This window comes from Marmota flaviventris, chromosome 2, assembly GCF_047511675.1.
Source record: "Marmota flaviventris isolate mMarFla1 chromosome 2, mMarFla1.hap1, whole genome shotgun sequence".
Taxonomy (NCBI): Eukaryota; Metazoa; Chordata; class Mammalia; order Rodentia; family Sciuridae; genus Marmota; species Marmota flaviventris.
Window position 1 is genome coordinate 186,863,876 of NC_092499.1, and position 19,625 is coordinate 186,883,500.

Sequence of the window (19,625 nt, forward strand, 5' to 3'; positions counted from 1 at the left end):
TTGGCCTGATGGGTCCAGAGAAGCATCCTGCTGAGAGGTACCAAGCAGCAACGACCAGCTGGGAAGGTTTTGTGAGACATGCAGTCAGAAGGAGCCTGTAGTAGGAGAGTCTCTGGGACTCTCACAGAAGTTTGAGGCCAGCCTGGAATTCAGCTACTGGATCCGATGGTATGAAAGGTAAAGCATCACTTTCTTGCGATTGTACTTCTAGGATCATCTATTTTTGTGGACCTCCCCAGCTATCTTAGAACATGAGCGATCACAACAGAACAGTTAACTCTAAGAAGGCTCATTTCATGATACAGAGTCCAGAGGCATGATAACATGGTCTACCCATGGTTCCATGAGAAATTGGCCTTCTCTGGGCCACTTGTCAAGCAGGCAGAACACACTCTCCCAATAACAACACAAGGAGCCACAGCTGGCTCAAGTATTTCAGGACCTCAACAGTCATCAGATCACTGCTGGACAGGGACCAACAGAACCTGGCCATGCAGGGCAGTCATGGCAGTGGGGTCACCTAGGATCAACAAAGTCTTCAGGGAAGAGTCAGAGACTCACCTCCTTTTGATGGTGAGCATCACGCCCAGCAGAATAATGATGAACATGAGGAGGCCAGCGATCACACCCGCCATCTTCACCGTGTTGTCCACCTGCTTCTCTGGCTCCACAGTGTTAGAATTCTGGGTGGAGGCACCTTGGAGGGGAAAAGGGAAGGAGGAAGGTGTTGAAAAGGCTCACATATGGGTTCAGACAATAGTCATCATAACAAGTGTTTCCACTTCCAGAGAGCTAACTAGGTGCCAGGCACTGTGCTAAGAGCTTTGTACACCTTGTCCCATTAGACCCTTTTGAAGATGAAGAAACTGACATGTGGAGAAATTGAGTTTCCCAAGATTCCATAACTGCTGTGTTAGAGCATCCTTTTCCTCTGGTGAGATCAAGAAGTACTTTGTTCCTTGTACTGTTTTGTAACTGGGATCCAACTTTGGAACCACCATTTGGTTCTTGGGTTCGCAGGATTATTCCTAACTCTGCTTTATTCTTTTAGATAAATGGTGAAAATAGTAGCTGTATATTAAGGTAACACAATTAAAACCACTGTAATTTTAAAGATAGAAAGAGTTTTTGCTTTGTTCCCTATGTAAAACAAATGGTAGGGTAAAAATTTAGTGTATTAAAGGGAAGTGCATTGGATTCACTCCAAGTTTTGGCATTTAAGCTAATGCTATGCTCTATTGGGGAACAACCTTGGACTCAACCCTGATAGAGGAAGGTGGGGAACCAGCCACTTAATCCTGTGTTTGGCAATTTACAGATCTAAGCTTGGTCAATCCCACAAACATTCTAAATGGTAGATAGTGATTTTATCTTGCTAGAAGTCACATGATTGATGAAGTTAGGGCCAGGATTCTATAAGTTTAGGGCTCCAAGTTTAGGCCTCAATGGTCAGAAACCTTGAACTCAACATTGAAGTTCCCAAGTTCCTCAGTCTCCTTCTTCCTACAACAACCATTTTGCTTATGGCATAGAAAAATTAGTAACTAAAGAATGCCAAAACCCAGCCTATGCATGCTAGGTACTAGGGATTGAAGGTAGTTTCCTGTTTCAGACATTCTGGAGAGAGGTCCAGGGGTTACCAGCACCCTAAGTCAATGTCCTCTTACTGTCTTAGGTTCCCATGGGTGCCATGTTTGTGTGCAGCAGCTCACAGTCCAAAGTATCCTTTTCCTAAACCATCCCTACTATTCTGCCACATCCGTACCAGCTTATGCTTCATCAACCAGTATCACTTCTCCGGTTGCTTGTACCCCTGGGAGAGTTTCTCTCTCCTCTAAATTCTGATAACACTTTATAACATTTCGCACATACCTCACAATATCTCTTACCACAATGTAGTGATATTATTAGTTATTTGTTTCCACATCTGTCTCCTCCACCAGTCTGCAAGCTCCTCAGAGGCAAGATTATGCCTCATTTATCTTTGTTTTCCCATGTTAGCAGAGAGCCTAACTCATAATAGGGGCTCCCTAAATGTTAGTGCTTGCTCGGTGTTTAGCTAAAGGGAAGATGTTTCTGCCCACACACATTTGTTCTTAAGGAATCAAATTGAATTTTCTCCTTTTTTCCGTCATGTATTCACAGAACTCGGCTGAGTCTTGAGTTTAGGGATGCTAATTCTCATAAGCTTTGGTTCTGGCTCCCCAAACTTGCTTATGTTTCAGAACAGCCCTCCAGCATACTGATGCACCTTTCTTTTTGCTTCAGAGTGTAGAATGTTTCCTCTCTCACAGCACTTTCCTCACATTGCCTTAACTTGGAGAAATTCAATTTACTAACCAAGTGTCCCTAGTGGATACGGTTAAGAGTTCAAGGCTAGAGACTGTGTCATGTTCACCTAATGCCAGGCTCTAGGACAGGCCTCCCTCAGAATTGTTTAGTGGATGATTATGGAGTGGTATAAAGGTATGTGGATCAGACTTATTTACTTGTTTATTAATTCAATCAGGCATTATTTTGCTACAGTGCACCTATGTGCTATGTGCCTAACTATGTGGTCTGTAAGGTCAGAGGGCCTTCCCCTGAAGCACTATTGGATGAGAATTTACTCATCCTTTTTACTAGCTAAAACTCATCAAATCCCAGGGCTTTTGAGAAGGGTTTGCCAATCTACAGTGTAGAGACTTTCTCAGGAATTGGTCAACTACCTTCTTAGCAGCTCCAGTCTCACATTCCAGAAAAAGGGCTTGTTCTGAGTGGCTCCTTGGTAGCCTCCATTTCCCAGATTGGAAGCATGACTTCCAAGATATGGTTAGTCCACCATGTACCAAGCTCAAAGGAGGTAGAGCACCTCAGATCACAATTCCCTCAATATTGACAGAATCATTTTATTTGGATTGAGAGCAAATGTTGGCTCTGGAGCAGTTATTCATTGACATACATTACTTTGTCCTATTCTAGAGACTGCATTATAAAGGCAAAGAGCCCCTGTAGAGGATGTTCTTACTCTATGAGCACTACTATCGGCTTGGGTCTAATGAGATTCATGTTTCATTCCTTCAGTAAATAATTACAAGCACCCACTGTATACCAGGCATTTGGGGAGCAAAACAGGCATAGAACCTGCCCTCAAAGGGTCTACAATTAGTGGTGATTGGGGCTAGTGGGATATTACTAATAAGCTAAAAATTAACGATAGCAAACTTTGAAGTCTATTTAGGATTTGAACAGAGACGTACAAGATACTTGGAAAGTGCATAGAAGAGAAATGAGTCACTTCTGGGAGAAAGTGTCCACCAGGGTGAGCTCCAAGTTTTTAACTAAGCAAAGGATTCAAGAGAAGTCTGTGTGGTGGGGCAAGGAGCCTGTTGCATTCAAAAGATATAGTATAATAAGAGTGAGAAAGCAAGGAGAACAGGCTCAGAGAAAAGCTGCAGAGGGCAGCAGGAACCAGTGCACAAGGAACATTACAGGCCACATGAAAGTTTTTGTTCTATAGCCCAAGAAACATAGAAAGCCATTTTAATGTTATTCATGGAGCAATGATATGGTCAGATTTGTATTTCCAACAATCATTCCAGATTCAATGTGGAACCAAAGGGGATTGGAGAGATGAGTTTTGAGACCACTGCAGGCATCCAGGTGGGAGACAAAAGTTGCTTGACTCACGTGATGGAAGTGGAGATACACAGATAAAATAAAAGACATAACTCCCTGGACTAGATATAGATAAAATCTGTTGATGAATAAGTTAAGGGAAATAAAGCAGAAAGAACTGTCAAGGAGACCACGAATCTTTAGTTTGCGTGACAGCGTAGAGGATAGTGTTATTTATGGATTCTAGAAACAATGGTAAAATAATAGCTTTAGAGGGAAATTGTGTATGTGTTTAAGGCAGTTTGAGCTTGAGAGATACTTCAAAAACTTAGATAGCTAAAAATGCAGGACTAGAGTTCGGAAAAGAGGTCTGATGTAAAAAATGTGTGAGTCATGTACATAGATGGTATTCAAAGCATGGGAGTGGATGAAGTCATCCAGGGAGAGAGTAAAGAGTGAAAAGAGAAACAGACTCCAAATAGAGAGACGAGGGCCTATGGTATTTGTTGAGTGGAAGTGGTAGAGGAAGTTAAAGGTGCACAGGAAACATAGGGAGTGTGCAGATAGGCAGGAAGAAACCCTGGGAGAGTGTAGCATCCAAGAGCTAAAAGAACAGTGTTTCAAGAAGGAGGGAATGATCAACTGTGTCCAATGGTGTTCCCAGGGTAGAATCAAATTCTGTGTCCAAAGGAAGGTGAAGAATATATCGACAAGTATTAGATTGCCCTTCTCCCCCGCCCCCAATTCTAAGATGTTCCTAAACAGAATCACCTTCAGCTGTGACCATGGAACCAAGAATAGACCATATTTGAGAGTCACAGAGAAGTATCCAGGGGACTTAGGGAGGCAATCTGAAAAGCCAGAGCCCAGTGGTTTAGCCCAGTGGTTTAACAGGCATTAGAGCTGAATGCACAGACACCAACAGTGAGATGATTAGGAGGGGCCATGGTTGACTGGTCTAACCAGTCTTCAGATACGGGGATGTGATCATGCCCTGGGATGTGGAAAATCCAACTTTCACTTAAGCACTCTTTTAAGGGAATTTTCTCTCATCTCTGGGGATTTGTGCCTCTGTTCATATAGGAAGGCAACAGAGTTCAAAGGTGCTATGGATATAGAGGAAATGGCTCTAGGACCAAAGGCCAGACTGCAGTCATGTGTGGCTCCTATACTTGAGTGGAAGAAAAGAAGAAGAGACAGAAGTTGGATAGTCCAGCTCCCACCGCAGAGTCAGGAGGTGTGTCCACAGGGCTCACATCCTGAGTGCACAGTGGCGCAGACTGAGACCTGTGATGGGAGTTGAAGAGAAGTACACCAGGTGTGGCTAACGATGGTGCTTCCTGGCAAGGTGAGGGTCTGCCATTACTGAGCCCTCATAGAAGGCTGGCTGGCTGGAGCCCAAAAATCCAAGGGAGAATTTTCAAAGAGGTAGAAGAAGCCTATCACTGAGATGGGGTCTGGATCACTTTTGTCCTAAGTTACCCTTTTCATGAAAGTCTGGCTTAGCATTAGCCCCAGTCCCTGGAAGAATCTGTCTCTGACTCTGGTGACTTCTATCTGTAAAGCAGGGACTGGGAATGTGAGAACTTGGAGAAAGGGGATGGATTTTGATGGCTCTTCTTTGTCTCTGTGCCCCATGAGACCCAACCCTAGAAAAAATCCAAGTAAGTCAGAATTAGCAACTAAGCACCAGGTGATTATTTATCCCATTAGAGAAGCCTTCTGGCTCTACGCGTGTCCCTTGTGTGACGAGATCATCAAAACAATCATGTGAGCACAACTTGCACTTATGGGAGACTTTTGTCTCTAACATGAGGCTCCAGGACTGAACTGATGCCCCAGCCAGCTGTGCCCTCTGAGCTCTGAGCACTCCAAACGGCTGAGTTGTCTGCTCAAAGCAGCAGCAGCTGCCTCCTGCCCTCTCCTCTTTTCCCCAAAGCTAGCGTGGCTTAGAATCCTCTCTCTTCCTCACTCCAGCCCAGTCACTTTCACTGTGATGTCTTATATATGGAAACCAAGAGCCCAAGGCATGGCTTTGATTCCTTGGAGGCTGATTATCTCCCTTAATCTTAGCTCCAGACATGGGCCAAAGTGCCATGGTTTGTCCCCTACCAAACAATCCTCATAGAAGGCTGGCTGGCTGGGGCCCAAAAATCCAAGGGAGAATTTTCAAAGAGGTAGAACTAGAAACCCATCACTGAGATGGGTTGATCTTCCCTAGGGATCCCTGAGACCCAACAAGCATCTATAAAAATATAAAGGAAATGGCTCTAGGACTAAAGGACCACTCCTGTGAATCCTATTGAGTTGTGGACTCGAGCCTTTAAGGTGGACCTCCAGAGCAAAGAGACTTGCCACTCAAAAAGTGGTTCAATGACCAGAATTTCAGTGTTACCTAGGACCTTATTAAAAATACAGAATCTTGGGTTCCACCTCAGGCCTACTGAGTCAGCAGCCATACTTTAACAAGGTCTCTGCATGGTTCAAGTGCATGTTCAAGTTCAAAGATCACTGACTTCAAAGGTACATGTGTCAGAAATCAGGAGGGTCAGCATAGAGAAGGGAGACTCAGATGACACCTAATTCTTTCCTTCAAGCAGCTAAAGGACCATTTTGAAATATGAGGTAGATTTGGTCTTTGTAACTTGAAAGATCAGGGCAAATATCAATGGGTAGAAGTGACAGGAGTAGATTAAGGGACCAACACAAGGAAAAGTTTTAATGAGAAAGAGCTTTTGGCTAAGGCTGAAGCCCAGAGTCATTCAATGCAACACCACAATGCAGAGATAGCAGGGAACGTGGTTCCCAAGTCCTGTTCTAAGGCCAACTCTCCTTTTTACCTGCTTCTCTGTCTCTGTATGTTATTATTTCTTTGACTTCCTGGATGCTTAACTAACCCCTTAATATTTCACATTCATGAGGTGCAGACCTTTCTTCTCTGCCAGTTGATGTCATTGTCCCATCTCAACTTGCATCCCTTAATGTCAGCGATGCCCACACTCTTGGTGAGAAGAATCCTCCTTGTCATCTTTATAGTCATGGGATTCTCATGTGGTCTATCCTCCCCATCACCCTGCTCCTTCCAGGTTACTCACTGAGATAGGGGATATGTCACCAACCCATGAGGATATCTGGGAATTTAGTGTGCCACCTTCCAAGGAGAAGGGACTACATGACGTCTCAAGCCTCTTCTGATGTTCAAATGCTATGATTTTGTGATATAGGTCAAAAACAATGAGTTTCAAATCAGAAACAGGAGTGTACATCTGGGTGCCATTGGTGGCTGGTTGTGTGATCTTGATCAAATCTATTAACCATGATGTGCATCATTTGTAAAATAGGGCAGAAGTGCCAAATTCACAGGGATTTTAAAGAATCGAATAAACTAATGGAGGTGAAAGTGCTTGATAAACTTAAAGGAACTCTTGGCACTTGTGGCATAATGGGGACATGCCCTTGGAACTGGGCTAAGCGTGTCTGTAAACCGTGGTTGTAGAGGCTGCTGTGATTCCTCCTTGCAACCTGCTGCCTGGGTGCATCCCAGACTTTAGAATAAAGGCAGGAAAAGCCCCAGAGCAAAGCACTTAACTCTGCTCATATAGGCAAGGCCCGTATCAGGCTTACATCTGGATGACTTAATGGCAGCAATAACATAATTTGGCAACAAGGGATTAATGATTCATTCTCAAAGTACTCTCACTGGCGACAGGCCCAATTTCAGAGCTTTACTTCAGAGAATTTTCCTTGTAAAGATATAGAGCAAAAATAGAAGTCACAGATAAAGAACATCTAATTGCAATTGATAAAACCCAAGTAAATCCCAGTGGATGCATAACCCATGCTGGTGATCATTGCTGACGGTAAAGAAAGGAAGCTGGCTCTTGGGGATGCCATTCCTAAAAGCAGCACTCTTGAAAACACAGTGGCCTCTCAGCTGTCCAAGGGCATATTATCCCCAATGTGGCTTATCAGAAGCAAATCTCACTGTGTTGGCAGTTTACCCCGTCTCCTTAATGACTCCTTTTGTTGAAAAGTTTCTCTGTCTTTACTTGGGCTTTGCATGCATCTGGCACCCATAGAGAAAACCTTTGAAACCCTGAATCTGTGCTCCTACCTCTATGCTAGCAAAGGTTTTTAAGCATCACAAGCATCTCCGATTATGGGGTTTTGCCAAGAGGAGAAGCAGGGGAAAATGAAGAAGCTGGGCAACTTTCTGGCTTTGCTGAAGTCAGGTATGCACTCTACCTGCTTGATTTGGCTGGAAAAGAATTCTTCAGGGTGATGGGCTATTCTTAAGATAGAACTGAAGTCCAAGAAAGGAAAGAAGTTGATAGGAGAGCATCTGGATACTTCATTAAATTCAAGCCTCTAGACTTTACAAATTGCATCCCAAAGCATTGAAAGTATTTGTAATTGTGATCATGAACTACTTTGGCAGTCTTTGAGGATTGAAATTGTAGTGAACAGGAGGGGAGCGAGAAGCCTGGGGAGAAACAAATGCTGTTGCTGACTTTTTCTTAATGAAAAAAAAAAAAATGTGTATTCCAGATATTTTACACTAGTAAGTGTGGTGTTGATACGGGGAAAAATATACATATATGTAAAGTTATTAAATAGGATTTTTCTTCTTTACAACTTAAAAAAAGGAAGAAAGAAAGGAATAATTCCTAGAAATCAGCACAGATTCCACATCAATTAATAGCCAACCGGGGAAAGAGAAAGTACTCCAAGCATTTAAACTGAAGAAACTTTGCTCAAGAATTGGCACATAAGGTTCAGAAGTTGATAGTAAGGTCCATGGAGAGTAGCAATATCAGGAAGCCACCATCCAGCCCAGACTGGAGAAACAAAAAGAGTTGCTGGGGTCAGGGGCCATGCAAAAGGTAGAACTCCAACAGACATGTGGGGGCATTGGAGGCATGGGGTATATCTGGTTGCCATCAAAGAAGGGGCTGAGACCAAGAGGGAGAATACAGCCCCTGCCCCTTGCTCTACTAGCTTTAGTTTGCATTGAGCAAACCCAGAAGCTGGTTGGCACAGGGGTCAAGGAAATCCAGCATGCAAGGGTCACCTGAGTCTCCCAGTGGAACAAGGACAGATTTGAGACCAGGTGGGCCCCAGGGCCAGTACAGGCTTCCTCTGAACAAGCAATGCTAGGCTTACTCTTGGCCACTTTTGAGAGGTGACTGGATTTATAAATTGAGGAGAATATCCAGCACTGTATCTTGATATTAGCAAAGTCAAGGCCACAACATGAGAAATTCTGACTGGCTTTGTAGGACAGTTAGATGTTAATTTCCCCCCACCCCCATAAGATGGTAACAGAAGGGTCAGTAATCACATGTGAAACATTAATACAATTAAGGATAAAGGGCACACAGTTAGGGCTTTAATTACAATCCAGGCTGCCTTTGACCCTAAAATCTCTTTTAGTCCTCAGCCCAACCCTAAGGAGCAGGTTTTATCATTACACCCATTTCAGAGGCTCACAGGATAGCCTCTCAAAGGAGGCTCTGATTATTACTCCTTTATTTCTTCTTGGGCTCCAAGAGAATAAGCAAGAGCAGCAAGTTGCTGTCAGTCTGGCACAACAAATTTATTTAAACTATTGTAATACTCTCTAATTAACAGGGGAGAGATTGCTCAGCCCCCAAATCTGGTTGTCTTTCCTCAAATATTTGGAAAAAAGAAGCAGACTTGCAATAAGGAGATCCAGAATCTTATCTGGAGCCACCAGCTAAAACCATCTTTGCATGTGTATCCTTCCCTGCTGGGTCTGCCACCTGCTGTTATCAGGCAGTCCTGCTTTAAACCTGACTTTTCTTGAAGATTATCTCTCCTGGTGCCCTCCTCTAAGCATATCAGATTCTAATATCTAAGGGATCGATGAACATGTCATGTGAATCTTGTTATATGGACCAAATTATACAGGCTTTGCTCAAATGATATTCAGGCTTGACCTTTTTAACTTAAGTTCCTTCATTCTTTTCACTTTTCTTGTATATCAACCACCATCTTCATGCCCTTCGAACATGGACTTTAGTTTCATGATTAATCTCTGGGCTTTCTCTATAACACTTTTCTTGATCTTTAGCAACCAAAGCATCTCTCATAATTCCACAGAGCGACAAGTTTTGCTCAAGTTTAGGTGACTGTTTTCTGCTTGATGTCTAACACTTGTGCTTTTGTGTCTAATTTTTAAAAAATTGCCGACTACCTCCCCCACACCACAGAAATGGTGCCTCTCCGACTGCATCTGTTTGATAATAGAGGACTTAAGAAGGATTATTCCATCATTATTTTAAGTGACATCATGGAGGATGTTTCTCAAGTAATAAATAAATTGCCTCAATTCATCATATGACAGTAATTGCTTTTAGCTAAGATTTAACTCGAAGTCAATGTCAAGTAGCTGGAAAACACTACTGAGATACAGGTTTTTCAAAGATAGCTCTACCTTTGCTGTGAAAAACCATTTAATAAGGACTGAATGGAGTATAAAGAAGATACACATTTCTAAAATCCCACATTTCCTGTGTTACCCAGCCAGCCGGTCCTAAGAGGTTAGAATTGATTTCATCACAGCATATACAACTAAATCTGCTAAATATTGCTGACAGAAGGTGCCCTCGTTTTCAGCCTTAAATGGAGGTTAGCACCCTGTGAGATGGGAAACGCTTTGATTGATTGTTTGAAAGCACTTTGGCCACTCAAATAAATCGTTCCTCCAGTGCTGATTCTGCTTTGTCCCAAGCATCTTCCGAATCTGTGTTTCCGACTTTGTTTTTCACAATGAATGCTCTGTGTAGGTCAAATTCCAATTTGGTATTGAGTGGCCCTACAAGATGATTCTATGAGACCCATATGGGGAATTCTTATGAATGCAAGAAAATACCTTTCTTCTAAAATACTTTACTCATGCATTCAAATTTTGTACCCCATGTCTTAATTAAAAGCAGTCATGCCCAAATGATGTCAGCCACAGTCATTATTGATATATCCCTCGGGCCAGGATTCCCTTTATACCCCCTGGTGATCTCTACCACTCTCTTGGGCTTGGAGAGATCTACCCTGTAGTATTGTCAGAACCCAGGGGTAGAGAGAAGATTCAGGCTATGACTAGAATAAGACCTTAGGCGAAGCTAGAGTTGAATATAAGGTTATGTAAGAAATAAAGACTAAAGTGAACTTTGTGGACTGGGGTAGGTGTCAGGTCAGAGTCAAAGTTAACAACCAGGATGCGGTAAGGTAAGGGTCATATCTAAAGCAGGGATCTGTAGTCGGTGGCTTGGGTGTAGGAATGGCCAGTCAGTCCATCTGCCTCCACGTTGGGGGAGTCAAACTATGCCTAGAGTGGTACTTGAACTTTGACCAGAAACAAAATGTAGCCCATGGCCATTGAACTGGACAAGCCAAGTGACCTCTGCATGGGTGGTATCAATTACCTTTGCATTGCCTAGTCTGAAGGATGCTTAGGTTATAAGGGTGATAGTGGGCACAGCTAGGTGCTGGGCATGAGTGGTAGAGACAATTCTACAGTTGTGGAACTCGCTTCTCAGTGAAGTGTGCCAACAGAAAATCAAAGATCCGTGTAATGCATGCTAATGCAGAGGTGTGTTCAGAAAAGGGCATTCTCCACTCTGTTTAGGCAAAACTAGGCTACAAATTTGACTTCCACATGGGTTCAGTGGTGTGGGACACATCAGGGCATCCCTCATATCACTCAGTGGACTCTCCCCTGTCGGCCCTGTCTCCCTCACGATCTGGCCAAGGCCTGCCTGTGGATGAGGATGAAGAGCTGAGTCAGTTCAGTGCCAACAGTGCTCACTCCTGTTGGCAGAAATGTGTGCGTTGAACCTGGTCCCTGGGGGGCTGCAAGCTGCTCAGTTGTTGCAGACAGGAGCACCCACAGTCGCGCTGGGGATTAAGGATTTAGTCTGAAGAGCAGGTGCAAAAGAGAGAACACACACTCTTTAGGATGCCCTGCAGCAAAGTGATAGTCCCTTTAGACTTTCTCAGGCCGCCAGTATGGTAGGAGAGAACACGTGGTCACGCTGAACTGATTATAATTCTTCCTGTGGAGTTCAGAGCAGGCCTGGAGCAACAGGGACCCAGGGGAAGTCAGAGTACAAAAGCCAGCCCGAGATGTTCTGCTAGTGATGTAATTCCAGGACTTAAAGAGCAGGTGACCACAGCCTGGGCCAGGAGGTCAAGGCCAGGGCAAGACAGGGTCAGCAGCAGGTGCTGAGACTGCTCAAATAGAGAAGGTGGGAACTGAACCAGAAAAGGAAGGGTCAGAGCCACAGACTGGAGACCACCCTGGGACAAAATGTAGACTATAGCAAATGAGGGGACCCCCACAGGAGAGACGGTGTTATGGTTTGGATATGAGGTATCCCCCAAAAGTTCATGTGTGAGAGACAGTACAAGAAAGTTTGGAGGTGAAATGATCAAACTATGAGAGCATTAACCTAATCAGTGCATTAATCCACTTGAATGGACTAACTGGATGGTAACCAACTGTAGGCAGGTAGGGTGGCTAGATGAGGTAGGTCACTGGGGGTGTGCCTTTGGGGTATATATTCAGTCTCTGGTGAGCAGAGCACTCTCTTTGCTTCCTGGTGGCCATGCCCTGAGCTGTTTTCTTCCTCCACATCCTTCCACCATGATGTTCTTTCTCTGAGGTCCAGAACGATGAAATCAGCCATCTATGGACTGAGATCTCTGAACCCATGAGTACAAAATAAAGAAACTGTTCCTCTTCTAAAATTGTTCTTTTGGTCACAGCAGTGCAAAAGATGACGAAAACAGAGGGGGTGGGCCAAGAGATTCTCTTGGATGTGGGTGCTTTGCCGTGGTCTTGAGGTCTGTCCACCATAGAGGCACAGCACTTGAGGCTTGATTGCTGGTCACTCTCCTGTGCTCAGGTTTATTATGTTTCCAGGTGTTTCAGCACCCTAGGGCTGGGGCTATAAGTCCACACAACCTGGGTGGCTTAAAACAACAGAAATTTATGTCCACAGTTCTGGAGGCTAGAAGTCCTAAATCCAGATGCGGGCAGGGTCACGCTCCCTCTGAGACTCGGGCAGAGACAGACCTTCCTCACCTCTTCCTAGCTTCTGGCTGTAGAGCAGTCCCAGCATTCCTTGCCTTGCAGATGTGTCACTCCAGTCTCTGCCTCGGTTGTCACAGGTTGCATTCTCCCCACGTGTCTTGTCCTCCCAGGATGTTTTCCTCTTCTTGTTAGAACAGCAGTCATATTGGATTGGGGTCCACCTTTCTGACTTAGTCTTCACTAATTATATTTGCAAAGACCCTCTTTCTTAATAAGGTCACACTCATGGGTGCTGGAGATGACAACTTCAACCTATCTTTATAAGGGACACAATTCAATCCATAACCCCAGATAAAGCTGAATCCTGATGATCCAAGCAGCTACAAACAGGAGGGAGCTCTAAGCATTTCACTAAGTAAAATGCAAACACCAGAGAGTCAAGGCCCAGAGGACACCAGGCAGGAAGAGGAATGAGACTCCTGCCTGGTCATGGACTGAACAGAAATGAACCTTCTAGAAGGACACTGTGTCCTGGCGTCCTGTCTGAACTGCACGGCAGGGGTGCATCTGGGGCCAAGGCTCCCCAAGGCACTCACTCAGAAACAAAATTCATTCTTTTAAACAACTCCAGACAAATTGATCCCTCGAGGGATGACTGTTTTATCAGACTCAAAGAAGCAGGAAGTGGGAGGAGAGTCAAAGATCCGCGCAGCTGGGGCAGCTTAGGCCAAATCATGCTTATGCAGCCTGCAGCAAGCCGCAGAGTGCCTGGAAAGGAGAGGGGGTGCCGAGGGGAGCCAGGGATCTATAGGCAGGATTAGCGCAGGTGTGAGCAGGATCAGAGAGAGCAGCCAAGAAACATGCAGCACAGAATTCAGATTAGCACAACTAACCCAAGCGAGGGGAACGAAACCAGCAGCGAGCACGGATTCGATTGTTGAGATTTCAGCCAAATCCACCATGAACATGTTTCCTTTCTTCTAGCCTTTGTCCCGTGGTTTTTGAAAGCCGGAACATTGATCCACTGTGTTTTGTACTAAAAGCTGATCTATCCCCTCCCCAAAGGATGGGTGGAAAAACAGCTCTGCTGTTAGTGAGAGATGATGAAATTAGAAGAGGAAGCCTGGAACAGTTGCAGTGGCTGGAACTGGTCACCTGGGCATGCTCTTAGTCTGTCACCAAGACTCCTGCCTGAAGCCTAGTCTCCCCTGTGCTAGCACCGTGCAAAGCTAGGTCAGGTATGGGCTCAGCAGGAACAGCGGCAACAGGATTGGGAGAAACCCTATTAAAGGGCTCTGGAGATGGACTCCAAGACACGGGGCATGTGGGGCATGTACACGGAGATTAAATAGTAGATTAAAAACTAGTACTTGGTGACTTAGAATCAGCCTAACAAGATGGTAAAAGTTCAGTACAATGAACCATCCCAGGAGGGAAGCAAAGGTAGGCAGGGGTGCATACCATACCTGATCTGCTCTATCAGTGTTAACCATCTGCCCATTTATCAGACAGTTCATGAATGAGGTCCAGTGAACGAGCCCCATGTGTGTGCTGGGCACGGGGAAAGAGCTGGTCATGTCCAAACAGCTCTAAGACAAGATGCTTTTGCTGTGAATATGTGCCAAGTTCAAGAGCCACACTCGCTCAGGGCTGGAGGCTGAGTAACGGATTGACCAACAAGTTGACCATGTCCTCTGGTTGCCTTGGATAGCAGGGGGCGGGGGCAGTTAGGGAAGGTTTTGCAGGGATCTCTGAGGGCGAGTAGGGCAGAGCATGAAAGGAGAGCAGGAGGCATAGGTGTGAGAAGTCAGGTAAAGCTTCTCTGATCAGCATGAATGGGACCCAGGATGCAAAGGAGGAAATAAAGTTGGAGAGATGGGGAAATGACAAGAATGAGAGTGTGAAGGGCCTTTGATTCAGGCCAATTATCCCAAAGCACCAGGGGAGCTTTGGGAGCACTTGGACCTGGATCACTCTGGCCTCTGGAGAGTGCGCATTGGAGGGGAGTAATGTGATGTTCCTAACAGGGATACCAGTTAGGAAGCCATGACACTAACCCAAGCAACAACTTGTGAGTCTCACATGTAAGTAGTAGTGGCAAGGAAGAAGAAAGGAGAGATCCAAGAGGGATCTAAGGGTGGGCCAAATGTGATGGCCAATTCGATATTGGAAATGGGGAGAGAGGGAAGGAAAGCTGATGCTGGGCTTCTGAATCTGAATTTAATGGCAGGCAGTTTGGAGGAAGGCTGATTTTTCCTTGATGGAAGGAGAATATCCCAGGAGAGAAAAAGGTGCTTTGAGAGCCTCAGTGGTGGATGCTCCCTGATTAGATGCTTGTTTTGTAGAAAACATAAACATCCACTTACTGCAGGAGATCACCCCCCAGGGGCTGTGACAACCGTCCTCTGCATGAAGCCCATTGATCCCATTGGTAGTTTGATTAGTAACAGAAAATGGCAGTCAGAATGAGGTACTGCAGCCTTGTGTCTGTCTGTCAGGCTTTGAATGTCTGTTGTAAGACTCTTGACAAGGACAGTATTCTGGTGCACTCCTCCCTGCTCTGTAGAGTCAGCCCTGCAGCCACGTGACAAACCAACAAGAAAGCAGAGGACAGTCCTCTGAAGTGGCCAGCCTGCTCCTGAGCGTCACCTGCCCTCCTCCAGCTGGGGACTGTGGAAAGCCCAGGTCAAAGGGTCAGGGACTATAGCACAGGCCACCTCAGCTCTCAGTCTTGTTCACCTTGGGTTAATCATGGAAGCTGTGGTTTCTCTGCTGTTGTGTCATCTCTGGTCTCATATCCCAGCTCCCTAGTGAGCCTTGATTCCTGATTTCCTGACCCTTTCGTTTCCCCTGAGATCCTGACCGGCTTTCACCGATCATCCTCCATCCCTCGTACTTCTTAGGATCTGGTCCCAGTCATCGGTCTGTCTCTCACCAATGGTCAGCTTGCCTGACTGCCCCCTCCCTGGACTTCAGCTTCCTCATTTATAAGATGAGTTTAGGTCTTAATAATGACAGCACATGTCTAAGATAACAGAGGATATCCTCTCACTTATCCTCTCAACAACTGGCCATTATTGGTATTCCCCTTTAGCCCCTCAGGAAATGGGGCTACTTGGTGGTTTAAGGCCCCACACCTAGTAAATTACATGGCCTCTGAGACACAGCCCTATGCCCTTCTACTGTAGCATTACCAGTGTGAGGCTCATTAATAGGTGCCTATTAATATTGACTATGGGCAGAGGGCAAGGAAGACAAGATTACAAACTGGATAAAGAGACCTGGGCTTGAATCCTGACTGCATTGTTGCCAAGTTATGTGCTTTTTAATCACCTGAGACTGTTTCCTCTTCAGTAAAATGAGAATTTCAGCCTACTTGGTAGAAATGTAAGTAAACTTAAATGACTTAAAGTGATCCATGCAACTCCTTCCAGGGCATGTAGGAAGCCTGGAACACATGGTGGCCACTGTATTGTCCTTTTCATTATCTTGTTGGGCTTCCTAATGCCATTGTCCCCCAGAGCAGCCACCTCTCTCCAGCCAGGCTGGCAGGCTGATTACCCCACAGCCAGGCTCCCCAGGTCCCACAAGCACTGACCCATCATGGTGGGTGCTCAGGTCAAGCTTCCCCTGGTTCTACTCCCTCCAGCTCCTGATCTCCCACCATCCATTAACTCCCACTAGAGGCATGAGTTCCCTGGGAGGGTCATGGCAGCCCCAGGCTGTCCAAGCCTGCAGGGCCCTGCGAGAGAACCTGGGGAGGCTGCTGTGCTGTTTCTCCATCTTCTCTGCACCCACGCAGACCTTTCCTGTGGGCTCGGGTCTAGGATTATCAACATTGGGAAGGTCATCTTTAGGGCATTTGCATAACACTTTCAGGGAGTATATTATGGCTTGAATCTTGTCCCTTGAGCAAGACCTCCACTTAAATGATTGACAGAAAAAAAAATAACGCTATGAATTTTGACATGAGATGCCCAAGGAAGAAAGGAACAATAAGGGGAGCTGGCCTTGCACCTTCTTAAACCTAGAGCTGTGCAAGGATGGCACCTCTTTCTTCCATTGCTGTTGCTATGATGGGGCAGAGCCGAGCTAGGACTCATCTTTAATATGTCATAGATGAGGAAGCTGAGACTTAGAAAGGCCAAGTGATTTACTCAAAGTCTCCCTTTTAAGGAACAGAGGTGGGCTCCAGGTGATGGCTTCTCCCAAAGCCCTCCTTGTGGGCCCTGGACATGAACAAGATAGTGAGTCCGGATGCACCCCTGGAAAAGACTCAGAGTGCATCCACTCTGGCCTTCAGATTGGACACTGCCTGTCTCCTATCGTGTCCAGAGATAGAGGCTTGACTGAGCTACAGGAGAGATCTGAGAAGAGGCATTCTTCCTGCAACGGTAGGCCCCTGACAGAGTCCATTGTCTCAGGCGAAATAACAACTAACTAGTCACTCGTCCACTTCGGCCACAAGTGAGTCCACCATAGAAAAATGTCCATCTCTGCCTAGACGGGGCTTGTGCCTTATTTCTGTGACAGAAGCATCCCTGACCTCTATTCTATAGATGCCTGCTTTCCCCACACCCACTTGTGACCCCCAAACCCATCTCCAGACACTGAAAAATGTCTCCTGGGGGACAAAATGGAACAAAGGGCACTGAACACCGGCAGCGCCGTGGTTCTGTGCATACATACACTGTTCTGCTCATGAGCTAGGGACCCAGAGAATGAAGACAAATCCCACCTCTAGGTTTGTACATCCAACACCAAGTGGTTGGAGCTGGATTTTAAATCTTATTTCAATTAATGTAAATTTAAAAACTGAAGCAATGAAAAGTATGTTTACTCATGACATACCATTTTCTCTCTTTTAGGAACATAGTTCATTTTAACCATTAAAACTCAGCATCTAACTTGAGACATACTCTAAATTTAGATTCAGATAAGATTTCAAAAAAGTACAAAAAGGAATGTAAAATATATTTCATTGATAGCTTTTACACATTGGTTACTTATTAACATGATAATATTCTGGATATATCAAGTTAAATGAATTATGGTCTTAAAATTAATTTCAGTTGGGCACAGTGGTGCACACCTGTAATCCTAGTGCTTGGGAGGCTGAGGCAGGAGGATCGCAAATTCAAAGTCAGCTTCAGCAATTTAGCGAGACCCAAAGCAAGTTGGTGAGACCCTTTCTCAAAATAAAATATAAAAGGGGCTGGGGATGTGACTCAGTGGTTAAGTGCCCCTGAGTTCAATCCCTGGTATAATAATAATAATAATAACAACAAATTTCATCTTTTTGTTTTTGCTTTTTAAATGTGACTTTGAAAGTTAAAAATTGCATACACAGGGCAATTTCTATTTCTACTGAACAGAGCCACTATGAAAGGTTTCAGCAGGGAGTGATTTTAGTCCCCAGGGGACAGTTGAGAATAAAAGTGGATATATTCAGTTGTAACAATTGGGGTTGATATGGTATTTGACATCCAGTGGGTAGAGGCCAGAGATGCTGCTATACATCCTACAGTGCACAGGGAGGCCTGCCATGGTAAAGAATTATCCAGCCCCAGATGTCAACAGGGCTGAGGCTGAGAAACCTTGCTCTGAAGCCTGAATCCCTTGAAGGAAAGGCCACTAGTTCAGGGTGACCTGAAGAACTAGCTGGAGTTAGTTTGACCAAGACTAAAGATTACACTGTAATCACGCTTAGTTCTCATGATTAACCTTGGCTGTGGGCATTATTACTATTCTTCCTCCTCCAGGTGAAGAGACTATTGACCAGAGAAGAGAAATAACCAGAATCACCAGACCAGGAGGCAGCCACCTGAAGGCCCAACTCAGCTTCAACTCACCCACCAAAAGCCAGCCCGCCCCTGCGACATCCTGTGGCTGTGTGGGATTCCAGGCGGCAATGGCTGGGAAAAGAGCTGCCCATGCTTACAGTCTAATATCCCCATCACTCAGACCTGGACAGTTATTATTTACATCAGCCATTATTGCTACCAGGGGACGGACATTAACAAAAACGCCCTCTGCTAGGGACAGCCTGCTCAAAGAGAAAGACTCGCAGGCACCTCACCCATCAAACGAAGCTGAGAAACAGGTGGAAATAAATGGAACGCAATGAAATAAACCTGTCAGAGGAGGAACATTCAGACGTCTGGGAAGGCAAGAGGTAAGAACAAATGTGCCCGATATAGGATTGGCTCTGTTTAAAGAAAACATTATCTGGCTGCTCAGGTTGAATAGAACCCAGAGAACAATGGCCCGGCAGATACTGAGCTGCTGACACACACTCCCGAGAAGCCTTGTTCCTCCATCAATTAGGTGTGGGAACAGTGACGAGAGAGACTTCTCTCTCATTATCTATCATCTGCAGTTCCTGCCTCCCTTGGGGGAAGGGTGAGGCTGGGGACGGCCATTTGAAGACCTGATATGTGCTGCTACTATTATAGGGCCCTCTCTAGGGTTATCAAATTTAATCTTTAATGTGGTTCTCTGAAGTGGGATAATTAGCTTCCAGGTGAAATAAAGCGATGTAACTTGCTCAAGGTTGTAGACCCAGGGAGTGGTTGAGATGAAATTCCCGAGGCATTGGCAGTGTCACATTGGGCTATGGTGGTTCCCAGCATCGATGACACTGAACCACAGTGGGTGCTTTTGGGGCTCTGCCTTTACCGCCTGGGGTATTCACTCTCCAGCTGCTGTGGGAGCCTCCTGCCCTGGAGAAGTCCTGCAGGCAGAGAGGGGAGCCAAGTCTCCTGGAGGTCATGCACCTCCATGGTACCAACCATCAATGGCTGACTGGTGTCATGGGGTAGGTGCCGCCCTCGTGCCTCAAAGTGGGACCAACTCTGCAAAACAAATCACACCTCAGAAACCCCTGTGGGCTCAGGTTGATGCATCCTCCCTTAGCTTTGTCCCCTGCCCTGTTTCATCTTCTGCCCTTTCTTTCTTCTGAGAATACTCCTCC

The 19,625-nt window shown here is 45.4% G+C and overlaps 1 protein-coding gene across 2 annotated transcripts in view; it reads right to left on the reverse strand.

The window, feature by feature from the left end:
* Ptprt (protein tyrosine phosphatase receptor type T) overlaps positions 1–19,625 on the reverse strand; it is a 1,048,660-nt gene that overhangs the window by 155,079 nt on the left and 873,956 nt on the right. For both annotated transcript variants that reach the window (XM_027945221.3, XM_027945220.3), the window contains one exon: positions 562–697. In XM_027945221.3, the coding sequence (XP_027801022.1) occupies positions 562–697 (136 nt within the window). The remainder of the gene's footprint in view (positions 1–561; positions 698–19,625) is intronic.